This window comes from Macrobrachium rosenbergii, chromosome 4 (genome assembly GCF_040412425.1).
Source record: "Macrobrachium rosenbergii isolate ZJJX-2024 chromosome 4, ASM4041242v1, whole genome shotgun sequence".
Taxonomy (NCBI): Eukaryota; Metazoa; Arthropoda; class Malacostraca; order Decapoda; family Palaemonidae; genus Macrobrachium; species Macrobrachium rosenbergii.
Genome location: NC_089744.1, coordinates 77,111,017 through 77,131,000, shown reverse-complemented (window position 1 = coordinate 77,131,000; position 19,984 = coordinate 77,111,017). Strand labels below are relative to the sequence as shown.

Below are 19,984 nucleotides of genomic sequence, written 5' to 3'. Positions count from 1 at the left end.
GGCCATCTCAACAGTTTTTTTAACAGAAAACTAAAAGCTATGTGGGGTATACGTGGACCCTAGAAAATACTATATATTGAGGTGAAGCGCCCATTTTACTATGCAGATGTGATTCCATTTAAAAAGAGGGTATTGTATTTCCAAAAGATACTAACACACACACACACAAACACACACACACACACACACACACACACACACATATATATATATTATATAAGATATATATATATATACATATAATATATATATATGTATGTATGTATGTATGTATGTATGTATGTATGTATGTATGTATGTATGTATTGTAAATGTATGTTTGTATGTTTTGAAAATGGAAGATGAATCCTTAAGGAAAAATGTATAATTGTTTAAAATTTACACACACATAAACTATATATATATATATATATATATATATATATATATATATATATATATATATATATATATATATATATATATATATATATGTATAATATATATATGTATATATATATATATATATATATATATATATATATATATATATATATATGCATAAAACAGTTATATAAATAATAACAGCATAATCGAGTCAAAGGATATACTCATTTAGTGAAAGCTAAATCTACTAAATGAACGACCATTGAACACTGAACATAGTACTATAATGAGACAAGCAAACGTTGAAATCCCCTAATGAAAATCGCCTCTAGAAATATCTCCATATCGCATCATCAACTCCAAACGTTTACCCCACAACCCATAATATTATCGCTCACACAAGAACATTCTCCTCACCCCCTATCGTACATCCACATTACGCGAAACATCGTTGCATCTCAAGGTCCAACGTTCACGGATAAGCAGTGAATCAAATACGGGATGCTTGGCATTCCTCCCCCCGACGCCGTTAAGACGAAGTCCTAACGACCGATTAGCCTCAGTGACCTGATCTCCGATGGGGAATGGAGCAGGGCAATTAACAGCGGACAGCCACTCCGTCGCGACCCTGCTGTGATAACTGCTGGTGGACAGCCTCCCAACCCCCTCCCCCTCTCAGTTATATCCTTCATTATGACGCAAGCTGTCTGACAGATAAGAAAAATGTCGGCCATTACATCTTAATAAGAAGAGTTCCGTCTCAATCTTATCGCTCTGGCCGGGGAATTATGACTGGACTGCTATTTACTGCTACCACAACTGCTCCGCCTTTTATCTTGATTTACCCAAGTAGCTGTCCGTATGTATGTATGTATGTATGTATGTATGTATGTATGTATGTGTACATGTATATTTACAAAAGTTAATTAATCAAATACTTCTCTTCATATCGAATATTTTCAGTATTTATTAGGAATACTGACAATATTTTCATGCAGCACAGTTAATTTCTTGCACATTACAAAAACGCTAGGAGACATTTCTGATTTTTTAATTAATTAATTAATAACAAAAGCAAAATACGATGTGTCTCTATTAGCATTAAGTCAACTGGTTACGTCATACATTGTCATGGTAGCATGTCTTCGGGCAAAAAAAAAAAAAAATTCAGTTGTTAAATTATAATGAACCCTGGTGGATTCCGATTTGCATCTCGTTCAAAAACAACAGCCTACAGAATCAAGGGTGGGCAAGTTTGTCTAAAATTGACTGCCCAAAATTGACTGTCCATGTCCAAAATTGACTGGCTATGCCTAAAATTGTCTGTTCATGTCCAAAATTGACTGGCTATGTCTAAAACTGACTGTCCATGTCCAAAATTGAGTGGATATGTCTAAAATTGACTGGCTATGTCCAAAATTCACTGGCTATCTCTAAAATTGACTGGCTATGTCCAAAATTGATTGGCTATCTCTAAAATTGACTGGCTATGTCCAAAATTCACTGGCTATCTCTAAAATTGACTGGCTGTGTCCAAAATTGACTGGCTATGTCCAAATTTGACTGGCTATGTCCAAAATTCACTGGCTATCTCTAAAATTCACTGACTATGTCCAAAATTCACTGGCTATCACTAAAATTGACTGGCTATGTCCAAAATTCACTGGCTATCTCTAAAATTGACTGGCTATGTCCAAAACTCACTGGCTATCTCTAAAATTGACTGGCTAAGTCCAAAATTCACTGGCTATCTCTAAAATTGATTAGCTAAGTCAAAAATTCACTGGCTATCTCTAAAATTTGACTGGCTATGTCCAAAATTCACTGGCTACCTCTAAAGTAGACTGGATATTTCCAAAATTCACTAGCTATTAGCTATGTCTAAAATTGACTGGCTATGTCCAAAATTCACTGGCTATGTGCGTTAAGTGAGAGTAAACCTTTCCAAAACAAATCAAAGTGTGTGCAAGTTTAAAGATATTTAAATGCGATCATTTTTTAAGAAGAATTGAGCACAGGAAGCTTTCTGAAACAATGAACACAAAGCGCGATTGATATTCGAAGTACAGGAATTTATAGCAAAAAAAAAAAAGGCCACAGGTTTCTTATTCAAACGAAATAATACACTGTAATGAAAAAACTGAACTAGATTTCCAAAAGTGTATTTCAAATAACTGAGTATCCAAATAAGATATAAGGACACTACACTTCATCTAATTATGTCTTATGCCAAATTTTTATAACAGACCCGAAGGAAAAAAAAAAGAAACGGAAGGAGAAGGAAAACGAACATGACTTGACCTCGAAAAACGGAAATAAGGAAAGACTCTCAAACTTTTTCGTTGAGGGGAAGAAGGGAGACGGACCCACGAAATCCAAGGTCGTGGTGGCCTGGCCAGTGTTCCGTAGCCACCTGGCGTCAGGAACGTATCCTTCACAAGAGAGAAGACAGGAAAGAAATTACAAATGAAGTAAAAGTGAGGAGGAAACAGAGACGGGGAAAAGGATAAAAATGAAAATGAAAAAAAATGGACAAAATCAACTAGGATAAACAGACGAATGTGGAGAAAGGCTTGCATTAGCAATGTGATACAAATCAAAAAAGCTAAAATTGATTAAAAGAAGATTCACAATGACACTAAAAAATAATCTATGTTCAGCAATGCCGTTACCGTCAAATGTGTTATATTTATCATCTAATGGACTGACTAATTCCTAGATATTTGAGAAGTAGTTGACAAAAATAAAGAAGTCAAGTGTCAGAATCAACTTTTTATTATTGCTGAATCTCCCTTCCTGAAACGGAACTGAAATACAGTTCTTTATTTTACTACGACTTTCTAAATCATATCTGTGATGAATAACAATGTCGTTAGCGGCGTTTGTACAATATTTAACAAATTAGTTTCTGATAAGAGATAAACAGACCTAAAACTATCAAATTGTGCCTGACGCACGAAAAGACTGAATTGAGAGAAAGAGCGTATCTTCAAAAATGTGTCTACCCTCCACTCTCTCTCTCTCTCTCTCTCTCTCTCTCTCTCTCTCTCTCTCTCTCTCTCTCTCTCTCTCTCTCTCTCTCAAATATTTTATTCTTTTAGTTCACGAGATAAGCTTCTTTCTCTCTATCTCTCTCTCTTTTATTCTTTTTGTTCAGGAGATATGCTCTTCAACCTCTCTCTCTCTCTCTCTCTCTCTCTCTCTCTCTCTCTCTCTCTCTCTCTCTCTCTCTCTCTCAATACATTTATTCTTTTCGTTCAGGAGATATGCTCTTCAACCTTCCTCTCTCTCTCTCTCTCTCTCTCTCTCTCTTTTTAAAATAGACTCAACACGTGAAGAGAGAGAGAGAGAGAGAGAGAGAGAGAGAGAGAGAGAGAGAGAGAGAGAGAGAGAGAGAGAGAGAGAGAGAGGAAAACAACTTATCAAAAAGTGAGTCACTCAGCGAACGTAACAATTTATCATCATAAATCCAAACGGCGATAAAGTACAAGCAACGAACTTCATGGACAGCATTTCATTAGTTCCGCGAAACTAAAAAAAAAAAAAAAAAAAAAAAAAAACTGTTGTTGTTGAAAGTAATTAATCTTTGCAACACTCGACGAAAATATTATTAATAATCATGACGACGCCCCGTAAAAGCGGTGGCGGGGGGTTGGGCTGGGTTAAACGATCAATGTACGAAAACTTGTTTAGGTTTATCAATTATTGGTGAGGTTATTCGCACGGAACTCCATTCAGCTGGACGCTGCAATCATTTCTAACAATGGGTAAGTGGTTGTGGGTGGGTATTGTGGGGGTTTAGGTGTGGGGAGAGAGGTTATAGAGAAAATTCTTTTTTCCTTCAAATCCAGCTGGGAGACTTTGCATAGTTTATTTATGAATGCGTGAGCGTGAAGACTCATAAACACATGACACAGATACAGATACTTCCTGACACAAAAAAATGGCATGCGCATACGTAAAAATATAATATACAATGCTTACACATTACTACAGACAAATATAGTCCTACTCACATTAATACACCCATAGATAAACAGACTAACATTCAAAAAATATATATAAAAAGAGCCAGCTCACATCCTCTACAATTTCCAGCCCCATACTCAGAATTATACCCTGGCCCGAAAACATGTTAAAATATTTGGGAAACCTTTTTGGATATTACTCAAATGACCAGCGAGATATCGCGTGCGCGCAAGCGCGTATGTGTGCGTATGAATCCTGGTTACGCATCCACTCTCTCTCTCATAATCTATTTATACGATCGCATCATGTAAATCACTTGGCACGACAGGGCAATTATTAAGCCATTCGCGTATATCCTGAAAAGCGTATTTCACGGGGTGATCAAATTTACGTCAGAAGACTTGACGGAAAAATGAGTGGACAGAAGGGGACATTGGGCTCTCTCTCTCTCTCCCTCTCTCTCTCTCTCTCTCTCTCTCTCTCTCTCTCTCGGGAAGACAATACTGAGCGTTTTTTTGTATTTTCCTTCCTTTCGAATCTTAAAAAAAAAAACACTAAAACCATCCATCACCGGACCCGTTCAGATCTCTCTCTCAGTCTCTCTCTTCTCCTTCTATCTCTCCCTATCCTTATCCTGCTCTCTCTCTCTCTGTCTCTGTCTCTTCTCTATCCTTATCCTGCACTCTCTCTCTCTCTATCTCTTCTCTATCCTTATCCTGCTCTCTATCTCTATCCCTATACTTCTTTCTCTCTTCCTATCCTTATCCTGCTCTCCCTCTCCCTTTCTCTATCTCTCCCTATCCTCTCTGCCTTCACGCTCTCTCTCTCTCCTTATCACTATCCTTCTCTCTCTCTCTCTTTTCTACCTCTCTATCCCTGTCCTTCTCTCTCTCTCTCTCTCTCTAAATCTACCCATCTCTCCCTTTCTCTCTCTCTCTCTCTCTCGACCTTCCCATTCCACCTCCTCGTTATTATGCTTGTTAGCGTCTCCCTTTCCAGCATCACCGAAAATTATATGCGAAGTCTCAGTCTCTCGGGCAAAAACGAGAACCCCCAAAAAGGACTCGAGAGAAATATCTTCCTCCCGTGTATATACACAATTCTCAATAGCAAGAGTCCATTACGGAGATTGCATATGGGAGCGATTATTTATGTCTTCTGCTACTGCGCCTTCTTCCGATTTCAAGAGAAAGGGAAAGAAGGAAAGACGCTTCAATGGGTGGTCAGACCAAAGGGAAGAGAGAGAGAGAGAGAGAGAGAGAGAGAGAGAGAGAGAGAGAAAGAGAGAGATATAGATATTATCACTGTAAAACCAGAATGTTGATATAATATTTATCGGTCGAGAACCAGAATGTTAAACACATATATATATATATATATATATATATATATATATATATATATATATATATATATATATATATATATATTAGACCAATAAAATTGTTACATATTTTCCTGGTCGAAAACCAAAATGAGAGAGAGAGAGAGAGAGAGAGAGAGAGAGAGAGAGAGAGAGAGAGAGAGAGAGAGAGAGAAGAGAGAGAGAAATGTCACTGTAAAATCTTTACTGTCATAATATTTCCTGGGGTCTAAATCCTAAATGTAAACAGTTTAACATTCAAGTCTGTTCCACCGTGAAAGGCTCAACTTCCTTAGAAATTCTAAGTAAGAAATTCAACCATTTATTTAAGTGGCTTGAATCAACGCTGGACTCCCTTATAAATATCTCTCCTATGCTTGGTCCTATCTCAATTTGGTGGACAAGCTTTGTAAAAGTCCTAAGCCCTCCACGTGACTGGCCATCGGCTACCAACTAAGCCCTTCTCTCTCTCTCTCTCTCTCTCTCTCTCTCTCTCTCTCTCTCTCTCTCTCTCTCTCTCTCTCTCTTTGCCTTTAAAAGGTTCTCGACCAGGGAAATTTAATAGTAACAATTTTATAGCGCTATATTCGTGTCTCTCTCTCTCTCTCTCTCTCTCTCTCTCTCTCTCTTTTACATTTTGGCGCTATGACCCTCTTGGACATTTCCTTCAGACAAAACAAACGAAACAAACAAAGCCTTGCAAACAATACATCTTCCTCGGAAGATGGAAACCGAATGGAAAATTTTTTCAGAGAGAGAGAGAGAGAGAGAGAGAGAGAGAGAGAGAGAGAGAGAGAGAGAGAGAGAGAGAGAGAGAGACTTCGAAGGGACAGCGCTGGTCTGGTGACTCCGGAGAAATGAATTAAAGGGGGATGAATGAAGGAATGATGGCGAGCAAGAGAGGAAGACATGGAACACGTGAATCCCATTCCTTCTAAAATAAAGAAGGAGAAGAAGAAGAAGATGAAGAGGAAGAAGGAGATGAAGAGGAAAAGGATGCCGAATGAGTCATCTGTTTCTCATGATTCAGGAACATTTTCCTGCTCAGAGGCTGATACCCAGGCATTAATATATCAACCCAGAGAGAGAGAGAGAGAGAGAGAGAGAGAGAGAGAGAGAGAGAGAGAGAGAGAGAGAGAGAGAGAGAGAGAGAGAGAGAGAGAGGAATATATCGCTCTGAAATTGTTACTGTTATATTTCCTGGGTCGAGAACCAAAATGTACAAGAGAGAGAGAGAGAGAGAGAGAGAGAGAGAGAGAGAGAGAGAGAGAGAGAGAGAGAGAGAGAGAGAGAGATAGGAATATATTACGTAAAACTGTTACCGTTGTACTTCTTAGGTCGAAAACCAAAACGTAAATGAGAGAGAGAGAGAGAGAGAGAGAGAATATATCACTACAAAATTGAGACTGTTAAATTTCACTACAAAAGCCACTGTAAAAGAGAGAGAGAGAGAGAGAGAGAGAAGAGAGAGAGAGAGAGAGAGAGAGAGAGAGAGAGAGAGAGAGAGAGAGAGAGAGGAATATATCACGGTAAAATTCTTACTATTATAACATCTCCTGGGGTCGGGAGTCAAAATGTAAATAGCATTGAGAGAGAGAGAGAGAGAGAGAGAGAGAGAGAGAGAGAGAGAGAGAGAGAGAGAGTCTCATGTGTGACATCATCAATCAAGACTCCTACACTTACGAATCCTTCACGAAGCAGGATGCATAAAGTTAGTGTGTGTGTGTGTGTGTGTGTGTGTTACGTCGCTTTCCGGTCAAGAGAGGGCTCCATTCCACAAATTTCATCGTCCCCACCGCCCCCGCCCCGCAAAAGCGCACACGCGTTGTTAGTAAATCTGTTACCCAAATATTCAAATGTCTTCATAGGCCTATTAAGAAGTAATTTATCTCGCGCGATGTTTAACTGTAACAACAGACGCCGTAGGTTACCATCTAATATATGGGCGTCGGGGCTTTATGGAACGGGAGGAAATACATGTGTTTTGGCACCATACATGAATACATACACACACACAAACACACACATATATATAAATGTAGAAATAACCAACACACAATCACGTGTAGAACAGAAATAAATTTCTGACACATCAGGGTTGAACCCAGGTCTTTCAATTGAAAGACGAGACCGCTGCCAACCAGTCTCGTCTTTCAATTGAAAGACCTGGGTTCGATCCGGTTGTGAGTCAGAAATCTATATATACATATATATATATACAGTATATATGTATATATATATATATATATATATATATATATACAATATATGCTGTATATAAGCACCCGTATACCTTTTATTTCCGCACATTTATTCTATAATATATCAGATACAATTTTACAATTTCCTGTCCCAAATCTGATCCTCACAATCCCATCTTCTATAAAAGCAGGTCCCTATATGTATATATAAAAAAGACAGGATAAAAGTGTCTTTTTTCCAGTCGCTGCGAGAGACAGACCACCAATCTCGGGAAAAAAGTGGGGGGAGGAAAGAAAAAAGAAGAGGAAAAAGGAGGAGAAATAAGGTGGGAGGTGGGGGAGGAGAGACGTAGGAGGAGGAGGAGGAGGAGGAGGAGAAGAAGAGGAGGGATTATGTAAATTGTCTCTTTTGTAAAAACTTTCCGAAGGGGAACGGCGAGCTATGTGCTACACGGATAGACTCCTGAGCAATTTATGTTTATCTGCTTAGAGGGAAATATGTCCGGCTGGTCATTAAAGGAAATTAGTCAGGCGAACTTTTATCATAACGATCAAAGGAAGTGAAGAGGAGACTCTGAAAGGTTCCTATGGTTCCTAAGGTTCGTAAGGTTCTATTACGTTCGAAAGACTTCGATTTTTTTATGCAAATCTTCCGGCGGTTATTCTTTCAAAGTTTCGCGGCTGAATGAGGCGGTAATGCGCCTTTTAATGAGGCGACTGGATTTCGGTGGGCTTAGCGGCATAAACAGGAAAAGCCAAAAGGGTTATCGAGGAAATGGAGAGGAGAGAGAGAGAGAGAGAGAGAGAGAGAGAGAGAGAGAGAGAGAGAGAGAGAGAGACTCGAGGCAGAATATAAATTTTTACTCGATAACCGAGCATTCCTCTTAACACGTCAAGGCTTAATTATTATGATCAACTAAGTTTCTATGGTAAAAGATACTGAAGAGAGAGAGAGAGAGAGAGAGAGAGAGAGAGAGAGAGAGAGAGAACTCGATGCAGAAATCTTTAAACTTTGCAGAATTATTATGATTAACTTGGGTAAAAGATACAAGTATCCCTCTTAAAACGTCAAGGTTTTATTATTATGATTAACTAAGTTTCTATGGTAAAAGATACTGAAGAGAGAGAGAGAGAGAGAGAGAGAGAGAGAGAGAGAGAGAGAGAGAGAGAGAGAGAGAGAGAGAGAGAGAGACTTAACTCGATGCAGAAATCTTTACTTGGTAACTTCAAGTATCCCTCTTAAAACGTCAAGGTTTTATTATTATGATTAACTAAGTTTCTATGGTAAAAGATACTGAAGAGAGAGAGAGAGAGAGAGAGAGAGAGAGAGAGAGAGAGAGAGAGAGAGAGAGAGAGAGAGACTAAACTCGATGCAGAAATCTTTACTTGATAACTTCAAGTATTCCCCTTACACGTCAAGGCTTTATTATTATGACTAACTAAGTTTCTATGGTAAAAGATACTGAGAGAGAGAGAGAGAGAGAGAGAGAGAGAGAGAGAGAGAGAGAGAGAGAGAGAGAGAGAGAGAGCTCAGAGCAATAAAGAAATTTTTACTCGATGACATAAGTATTCTTCTTAAAGTGGAAAGCAGTCCACATTTAACGAAACACATTATTCATTCAGTCTATATAAGATTTCTATTTAAAAGCCTCAGAATATATTAAAATGGGGAAAAAAATAAAATGGAAAATAGTGTGCTAGGCAAACTGCACTCAAAACATAAAAATCAGATTTTACAAAATAAAAGTACAAAGCCGTTTTAGTTTTCTGTAAAAGAAAACTATCGTGCCGGCTTTGTCTGTCCGTCCGCACTTTTTTCTGTCCGCACTTTTTCTGTCCTCCCTCAGATCTTAAAAACTACTGAGGCTAGAGGGCTGCAAATTGATTTGTTGATCATCCACCCTCCAGTCATCAAACATAACAAATTGCACCCCTCTAGCCTCAGTAGTTTTTATTTTATTTAAGGTTAAAGTTAGCCATAATCGTGCTTCTGGCAATGATATAGGATAGGCCACCACCGGCCCGTGGTTAAAGTTTCACGAGCCGCGGCTCATACAGCATTATAAACTGTACAGAAAAGTCGATTGCGCCGAAGAAACTTAGGCACATTTTTTACTTGTTTTATAGCGTTTATTCTTGAGGGAATTATCCTTTCACGTAGTTAGCGATGCATACTCCCAAAATGAAATAAAGTATAACTTATGTGAAATAAACTCTCTGAACCAATAAAAAACTAAAGAGAGAGAGAGAGAGAGAGAGAGAGAGAGAGAGAGAGAGAGAGAGAGAGAGAGAGAGAGAGAGAGAGAGAACTGCTGATAAATTCTACTTGAACTCCTAAAAAAATCAGATATGAAAAAATCAGCGATAACTTTCTCGAATTGATATTTAAAAATATTCCCGGAGAATATCGATCATAATTTTTTTTAAATATTTATTTACCGATGCTTCCCCATCTACATTTTCTTTCCCAGGTACACTGTAAATAATTCAGCTATATTTATTTCAAGAAGCTGAGTAGAGGTTATGATCAATCCTTTGTTGTTATCACTAAATACAAAGTGCAATTATCGTGTGGCATATCTCCACTTGCATTTTTTATTCCTTTAACCGTCTCTCTTTGACGTGGCAAGTCTATCCCTCATTTCAGAGTCTAGACCACATTCTTTCAATATCAATTATCACCAGTGTTGGTATAAAAACCTGTCTATGTGACTTCAGTGTATTATTATCATTACTTTTTTTTTTTTTTTCTTTACTTAACCTTCAAAATTCTCCTCTCGTGACGGTGCGTCCTTGAAGATGATTGGTATTCATCACGTCTGAACCCATAACAAATCGTGACTCATTTTGTAAGATGAATTGGGAAGCGTACCAAGGACTTCTTAGTAACCTTATTGTAAAAAAAAAAAAAAAAAAATCCGATCTCAGTGACGTTTTGAATAGAGACTTTGTATTCAAGCTTCTCCTTTTTAATATTTTGTCCCATGACATTCAAATTACTATGAAATACTTCTATAAAAAGCAAAATAGCGACTGTCTGATTTCAGTGACGAAAAATCCGTGCAGAGGAAAAATGCGTGACTCAGATATAATAAAAAAAAAACTGGTCGAAGGGAAACCAGAAGTACGCAATATGCAGATTCCAAGAAATTTCTAATGAGCAAACATCGCTGTGCGTTAGGAACAAAAATATAAATATTTCAACCTCGAGATACCTGTGCGAAGAATGAGGGACACTTTCTCACTTTCCCCGTATTTTCGGAATCCCGTGACTTGGACCTTTATAATAGGCGTATTTATCACCACTTAGGAAGGGAAGTGCATTAATAAATAAATTTGCTAACACGAACAGGGCAAGATTTGACAAGATTTAGTTTGGCAGTACCTGTCCCTTGGGTATAAAAAATGTTTCTTCATTATGTAAAGTCTCTGAAGGGAAGGAAATCGTCAATATTTAAGGACAAAATGAGCTTGCAAGAAGGCAGGGGTCAAATTCACACCATTCGATTTGGGTACATTGCACGAAACTGAGTTGTACCTTAAGCAGGGGTCCAAGCCCACTCCCTTCCCTTCCTCCTCCAAACCCACAAACCAACCCTCTCCTCAAAAAAAAAAAAAAAAAAAAGAGAGAGGTTTAATTTTGATTTTCCAGGAAGGCGTAATACAGCGACAAACTGCTTGCTCTCTTTGTGTCAGCTGTTCTACGTATATCAAAAGTGTACATTTTCAGTTATTCATGAGAGGAGAACCAAGACATGCGTGGAACAGAACCGGTAGCTGAGAGGGTCCTCGAAAATTACACGCTGCGTATTTATTTTTGCACGTATGTATGAAAACGCAGTGCGAAACCTCTTTTCAACTGCTGAAACTGATGATAGTCATTGATATTTGGTAGAATTTAATTATTTCATTTTTTACTAAGTTGATAATTCATGACGATTTGTGACAAATTAAGTGCAAACAAAATTAGGATGATTATTCAAGACGATCTGCGCAAAACGATGCTTACACATGACTAAATTTGCGAATTGGCGAATATAAAAAAAGTCTAACTGACTCTAAAACCCAAATAGTACGAATTGGCAAAAACCAGATTATAAAAAAAAATATCTAACTGAGGCTATTTCTCTTCAAAACCTTATTTTAAGTGGCTAAGAACCAATTGGTTACCTAGCAACGGGACCTCAGCTGTCGAATATTATAGCGAGAAATTTCACCAGACCGCCGTGAGATTGTGATAAACCAGATTACTAAAACGGAACCCGCTCGCCCAACACACGTCACTCGAACATCTATAATGTTATTCTTTGTGCTCTGCAAGTTGTCGAAAGCACGAAATGCCCAGGGAATGGGGTTGGTAACCCCATACCCAATACTGTTGTCGCAAGAAGTCAAGAGAGAAAAAAAATATTAAAGACCGGGATTTGAATGCGATTAAATGAGATGAAAAAAATGTACGATATTCTGAGTTATCTAAGGAGAGAAAGCTGGATATTACGGCACCTAGAGAGACAAAGTGAAAGGGCAGTGTGTTCATGTCTAGGCGAGGCAAGAAATGTGACTGGTCTTGGGTGGGTGAGAATGGTACAGCTAGGAACAAGGTAGCACTGAAGTGTCAGAGGATTCTGAGGGCGGGCAAGGGAGTACAAAGACTAAGTGCGACAGGAGAAAAAGTTGCAGTAATAAGCGTACGCCCTGGAATGGACAAGAATGTGAGTGAAATAATTTTTGGGTGTATGAATCTCTACATGGCTGTGTTATAAGAAAATGTGTGGAAAGCACCAGGGTGTATGCAAACGATATGGAAGAAAAGAGGGTTATCTACGGAATGTACGAAAGGACTGCTGAACCATCTCCTCTGTGGAAGTGAAGTGCGGATATTGATAAGTTAAGAAAAGGAAATGCTGAAGAATAAGGAAATGATTTTTTTGCATATGTATACAGAGTGAGAAGTACTGAAATGGTGGGAATGTGAAGATCAGTATAAGCAGTTGGAGTTACCATACATGAAAAACGGCATCAGAGATTTGTAGTGGCTTGATCCATGTGGAAAGAATGGAGGATGTGGGGCGTTAAGCTGGTGAAAAGGTTGAATAATTCTGATGAAAATGAATGTACTGGAAGGTAATGGCCTTGATATCCAGGAAGCAAGAGAGAGACCACTGCTGATTAACAGCTCAAGACAAAGATGAAAGACACAGAACCAATGTAGGGAGAAATGAATTTCTAACACCAGATGCACTACTGATGAGCCTTCTGAGCAGTAAGAAGTAACTATGGTGTGGAACGATATCGACATACAGGAACTGTTTCCATTTAGCAAGATTCAAGACAAAGATGAAAGACACAGCAAATGTAGGGGTTCGATGCACTAGCAGTAGAAGATTTTTGTATTATTTTATGCACCATTACTTGTTCAAGTTCGAGCTTAATGTTAAAACTATATTTGTAAATTTTATAAATATAATATATATAATATTATATATATATATATATAATATATATATATATATATATATATATATATATATATATATATATATATATATATATATATATATATGAAGTAGTATATAGTTTCCGGCAATTTTGTTTTTGTTTTTAAACAGAACATACTTCTCAAAATATCAGAGCAAAGGATTGAAATATCAACTGTCATGAACGACGAAAACATACGGGAGCGCAGGAACAAACGTGTGTTTGTGTATAGAGAGAGAGAGAGAGAGAGAGAGAGAGAGAGAGAGAGAGAGAGAGAGAGAGAGAGAGAGAGAGAGAGAGATGAAGTAGTCACACACACACACAACGCACGATATGCATGATTATTATTATTATTATTATTATTATATTATATTCGTCACAGTAGTAGCAGAATTACAGTATATTACCAAATTCGTCCATCGGGATCAGCCTTTACCCTTGAGCACAAATTGCTCCCAAAACAAAACCGCTACGATTCTTCGCCGTTGATAACATAACAGTGCTTGCCTGCCCTCAAAACATCTCCTAAAATAAGGGGGGACGGTGGGGGGAACAAGGACCCTCAGACCAGCCAAGGGAAGTGGCTTCGAAGGCTTCGAGCCGTTAAGTTTGACAGGAGGAGCACGGAGAGAGGAATTTATTGAAAACGGCGACAAGGGGAAACTAAAAGAAAGCGTAACGACGCGTGAAACGTTCAATATTGTTTCCAAAGCGGCCTTGTTGGATCTTTTCCTCCCAAAGAGGAGACCTCTTTGTCTATTGTATCGGATGAGAGGGAAGGTCATTAAGGATAATTCGTCTTTTAATTGGATTAACAATTTGCCATGTTTGGTGAGGCGTGGATTTTCACAGAATGGATTGCTTCTGCCGCTGCTCGCTTGATTAATGGTGGCTAATTTAACGCTCAATTTGGTTGCTGTCACTGTTGTGTGGATGGAATTGTTTGATCTGTCTTCTTTCTCGGTAAGGATTGGGATTTATATAATTTTCTTTCTCTATTTTCTCTTACAGAAATTTTATATTATAATAAGTTACGCTAACGTGTGAATGTGTACATGTACGTTAGGTGCATAATAGACTTAAAGTTTATATATATATATATATATATATATATATATATATATATATATATATATATATATATATATATATATATATATATATACAGTATATATATGTATATATATAATGTGTGTGTATGTATAGAATAGATACATACATATATGTAATACATATATACATATATATATATATATGCATTAATATGTGTGTATATTATATATACACACACATATATATATATATATATATATATATATATATATATATATATATATATATATATATAATTCAAAATTTTTCAAACTCAAAGGAACTTTCCATAAAAAAAAATTACGATTTATTTCTTTCATTCTACCTAACCGCTTTCCCCTTAAAACTTTGGATACATGCCCTTCCAGCTACTGAAATACCGTGGCAAGCAGTAGACTCATACCTATATTTTCCACGATATTAATCTGTCTCTTTTCAATGTTCTCTTTCTAAATCCTGAAACTAAATAAAACTGACTGGGGATTATTTGACGAACTTCAGTTCTTTCTTCTGAAGGCATCTGTCGCATCAGAATAATACATAGAGACCCGTTGTTTTACAAATCAACTAACTTATCAATCTCCCTTTATTATCTACTAGATACATATTGTTTTTCAGTATACGCGTTTCACAATTGACCATTTGGGATGCGGTTGCTAGCTCCTAGCGACCATTTTCCACTCAGGTTTCTACCAGTCAGAGAAGAATAACCTTCAAGTTCCTCATTCACTACATACAGTAAGTCAATTAAGATGCAATGATTTTTTTTATAGAACACGGGCCCAAGTCATATCCTCTCCTTAAGATGATATATATATATATATATATATATATATATATATATATATATATATATATATATATATATCTTTATATATAAAAATTTAATATATATATATTTATACATAAATATCTAAAAATTTATATATATATATATTTATATATAATATATATATATATATATATATATATATATATATATATATATATACATACATGCAAAGTTATATATGTGCAAACATACATGAGTATGTATTCATGTAAACGAAAAGTAAAGCCAAAGCGAAACACTATGAAGAGGCCTCCAACACCACCACCCCTTTTTTTTTTTTTATTTCTCTCCAAGTACAAATTACAACAGCCCGAACCCTAAATCACGCCGAAGAACCCAATAAAAACAAACCCACCTTCGCGAGAAGACCGTGGGAAACACATCGACACAGATTTGAATATGCATTTAAGCCTCTTTGTCATCTAATAATGCTAGCCTTCCTTTACGTGAAGACGGCACTAAGTAACGCCAGCCTGTCATTACGATATTTCCTGTTGATAATTCAATCCCAATAACGGCGATGGTTCGCTAAACCGCACTTAACCTAACCATTAAGAAAATAAGAGAAAAAATAAAAAAAGGGGAAATGGCTTCTCTATTATTTCTGTCGTATCTGCGTGATTATGCACCAACGGTGCCATTATCCGTCATCTATTAGCTCCTAAGCACCGCTCATCCATTTGCCCATTAGCATCTCTTTAGCGTTGGTGACTACTCTTAAAGCATAATAGCTTTCCCCTTTTAAGCGTGCTGCTCTCCTTCCCCCTACCCAACCCACCCACAAACCCCTCTCTCCCTCCTCCTACCCAACCCACCCACAAACCCATCTCTCCCTCCTCCTACCCAACCCACAAACAAACCCCCTCTCTCTCTCTCCCCCCTACCCAACCCACCCACAAACTCTTTCTTTCTCTCCCCCTACCCAACCCACCCACAAACCCCTCTCTCCCTCCTCCTACCCAACCCACAAACAAACCCCCTCTCTCTCTCCCCTACCCAACCCACCCACAAACCCCTCTCTCCCTCCCCCTACCCACCCCACCCACAAACGCCTCTCTCCCTCCCCCCTACCCAACCCACCCAAAACCCGTCTCCCTCCCCTACCCAACCCACCCACAAACCCTCTCTCCCTCCCCTACCCAATCCACAAACAAACCCCTCTCTCTCTCTCCCCTCCTACCCAACCCATCCACAAACCATCCACTCCCTCTAACAAACCCGTCTCTCCATTCCCCCACCCAACCCACCCACAAACCCCTCTCTCCCTCCCCTACCCAACCCACCCACAAACTCCTCTCTCCCTCCCCTACCCACCCACCCACAAACTATCCACTTCTCCCTCCCACGCCAATTCATAAACCCCCTCTCCCCCCTCCTCCCAAGCCAACCGCCCGACAATATCCGTGGTTTTTACTGTAATGGGTGTCCAATCATGGACTCCGTAGTAACCCGAACTAAAACCTCGCAAATCGAGAGGCGTTTATATATACCTCATTAGGGAACTTCCCTCATTCTCCGGCGATGTTTGCACAAGGAAACGAGGTTCTCTCCCCTTTTGGAAAGGTTCCGACCGACGGAGACCTCAAATAATCATCTTCAATGCGTGCACGCATGCACGCGCTCACGAGCTGTGCGCGAGGACGTGCCATCAACGACAGGAAAAAAAAAGGGTTTGCGTAAAGGGACCTTATATACTTTACTCAATACGTCATTGAGTAAATAGACGTGAAACAAAGCGAGAGGTTGACGTGGGTTTTATTGTTGTATGTTGTTCTTCCTTATTATTTGCTTGTTTTACTCACGTTGCTTTTCAATGAATGAGTGACAGCGAGGGTGTAGATATACGTCCCTGTTCCAAAGCGTAATCTAAGGTTGTTTGATGGTATTTTGTCATTTCCTCACCTGCACTTTTTTTTATGAATGAAGTTGTAAATGCATGAAATATATACTACAGCCCATAAGAACTTCAGTTTCTTTACAGCGTCCCTTCGGTCCCTAGCTGCAACCCCTTTCATTCCTTTTAATGTACCTCCGTTCATTCTCTCTCTCTCTCTCTCTCCCTTTTGCTATCCACCCTCTCCTAACAGTTGTTTCATAGCGCAACTCCTAGGTTTTCCTCTTGTTACACCTTTCAAACCTTTACTCTCAATTTCTCCTCAGCGCTGAACGACCTTATATGTCCCAGCGCTAGCCTTTAACCTAAATTCTATATTCCATAAGATCTTCAGTGAGCAATAAGACACACAGATTGACCCTTGGACTGACTTGAATGATAGAGACCACTTGATTATTACAGAATCTGACTTTACTTACTTCCCACTAAAGCAAGCCTGCAAAGATAGAAAGGTAGACGTTTTTTGAGTGAATCAGAAAAGAAACAATCAAATAGCCCAGACTACAGAGTATGCAAGTTTATAAATGGCCTATTTTTTATATGGGTATTATATATATGTATATATATATATATATATATATATATATATATATATATATATATATATATATATATATATATATATATATATATATATATATATATCTGCAACTGATTTTTCCTGTGGAAAGTGGAGTCTAAATAGAGAGTAAAACTGGTATTTGTAGATACAACACACACACACACACATATATATATATATATATATATATATATGTGTATATATATATATATATATATAGTATGTATGTGTGTATATATATATATATATATATATATATATATATATATATATATATATATATATATATATATATATATATATATATATATATAAAAGAAGAAAATAAACTATGATGAACATGTCAAAATTTAATTGACTATTTACAAGATATATCACAAAACAACGTAATTGGACCCAGAGAGAGAGAGAGAGAGAGAGAGAGAGAGAGAGAGAGAGAGAGAGAGAGAGAGAGAGAGCAAAGCAAACAATTCAATGAGAGTAACCAAAAGAAGAAGAGGACTATTATGATTATCGGTCGTATTTCTTGTGTGTGTGTGTCGCGCAAGCGTGTGTGTGTGTGTTTGTGTGTGGTCATATGCGGACTGATGAGAGCAATTTGTCTGTCTGTCACAAAGCACTAAAGCTAATGGCGGTGACGAGAGAGAGAGAGAGAGAGAGAGAGAGAGAGAGAGAGAGAGAGAGAGAGAGAGGTGGGGGGACTGGGGGAGAGGGATGGGGAGCAGATACAGACATATTCCGTTACGACTCTTTCCCGATGTTTCGTTATGGCCGGCCATTTGTTTTTGTCGTGGTATGCCGTATATGGAAATCGTTTTTACCGTATTCGCTCATCTACGCATATACTCATAAATAAGTAGCTGTGTGTGTGTGTGTGTGTGTATGCATATACATTTATATATATATATATATATATATATATATATATATAAATATATATATATATATATATATATATATATATATATATATATATATATATATATATATATATATATATTATATATATATATATATATATTAATATCCTTTATTTCAGCTCAGGACCATATAAATAGACAAGGTAGATACAATAAAAATACATAACTTAGATACACGAGATAAAAGGCTGTAATAATAATAATCGGTAACACCCAAACAACGGATAATAGTAAAAAGTTAATATCTTAGTTTAACCAGGTAATAATTAATAATAATAAATACTAATAATAATAAATAAAATAATATTAATAATATAATAATAATCATAATAATAATTAACAATAATAATAATAATTAATAAAATAATAATAATAACATTAATAATAATAATAATAATAACCGCCGTGGAGCATGAATCACTACAACAGCCTATGTAAATATCGTATACGTATCAATCAATACATACACTCCACGTGTTCCTCACTTCAAGAAGCACATTACCAAGTAATGATTCACACCCTCAGGGAATAATTGCAAAGAGTAAACACACACTTCTTAGGAAAACATCCCGAGATAATTACTCTGTCAACACTGACCAGCAACTTACCAATAACAAGGGAAGGCACTGGGGACATTTCTGAGCGTATATACAATTGTGATTGCAAGGTCGTCTTTGTGTTCGTGGAAGGAGTAAGTAAAGGGTGTGGAATGTCAAATCCATTTCCTAAGTGACAGCAGTTATTGTAAGTTTCATCGACGTTGCGGTTTGTGGGATGTTATGGTCGGAAGTTGAATGTTTTTGTGATTTCATTGCTAGTGGTTCAATAATACGTTACAACAAGGTGACTGGAACAATAAACTGTGGTATAATTAACAGGACACAAGTAAAAATGTCGGCGCAATCGAGTTTTCTGTACAGCGTATAATGCAGTAGGAGACTCTCAGCCACTGCCCATGAAACTCAGCCGCGGCCCATGAAACTTTAACCACGGCCCGGTGGCGGCCTGTGTTGTTGATACCTATAGCGGTGCCAGACTCACGATCATGGCTAACTTTAACCTTAAATAAAATACAGACTACTGAGGCTAGAGGGCTGCAATTTGGCATGTTTAATGATTAGGGGTGGATGATCAACATACCAACTTGCAGGCCTCAAGCCTCGGTAGTTTTTAAGATCTGAGGGCGGACAGAAAAAGCGAGGACGGATAGACAAATAGTCATCTCAATAGTTTTCTTTTACAGGAAACTAATAAAAAGGGGAAAGAAGGGAAGAAAAGAAAGAAGCCATCACTACACGCTAACTTTA

At 37.6% G+C, this 19,984-nt stretch overlaps 1 protein-coding gene across 1 annotated transcript in view; it reads right to left on the bottom strand.

The window, feature by feature from the left end:
• The window catches only part of LOC136838097 (uncharacterized), a 115,703-nt gene that overhangs the window by 85,589 nt on the left and 10,130 nt on the right, over window positions 1–19,984 (bottom strand). The window contains exon 3 of the mRNA XM_067102943.1: window positions 914–1,073. Coding sequence (XP_066959044.1) covers window positions 914–1,073 — 160 coding nt within the window. The remainder of the gene's footprint in view (window positions 1–913; window positions 1,074–19,984) is intronic.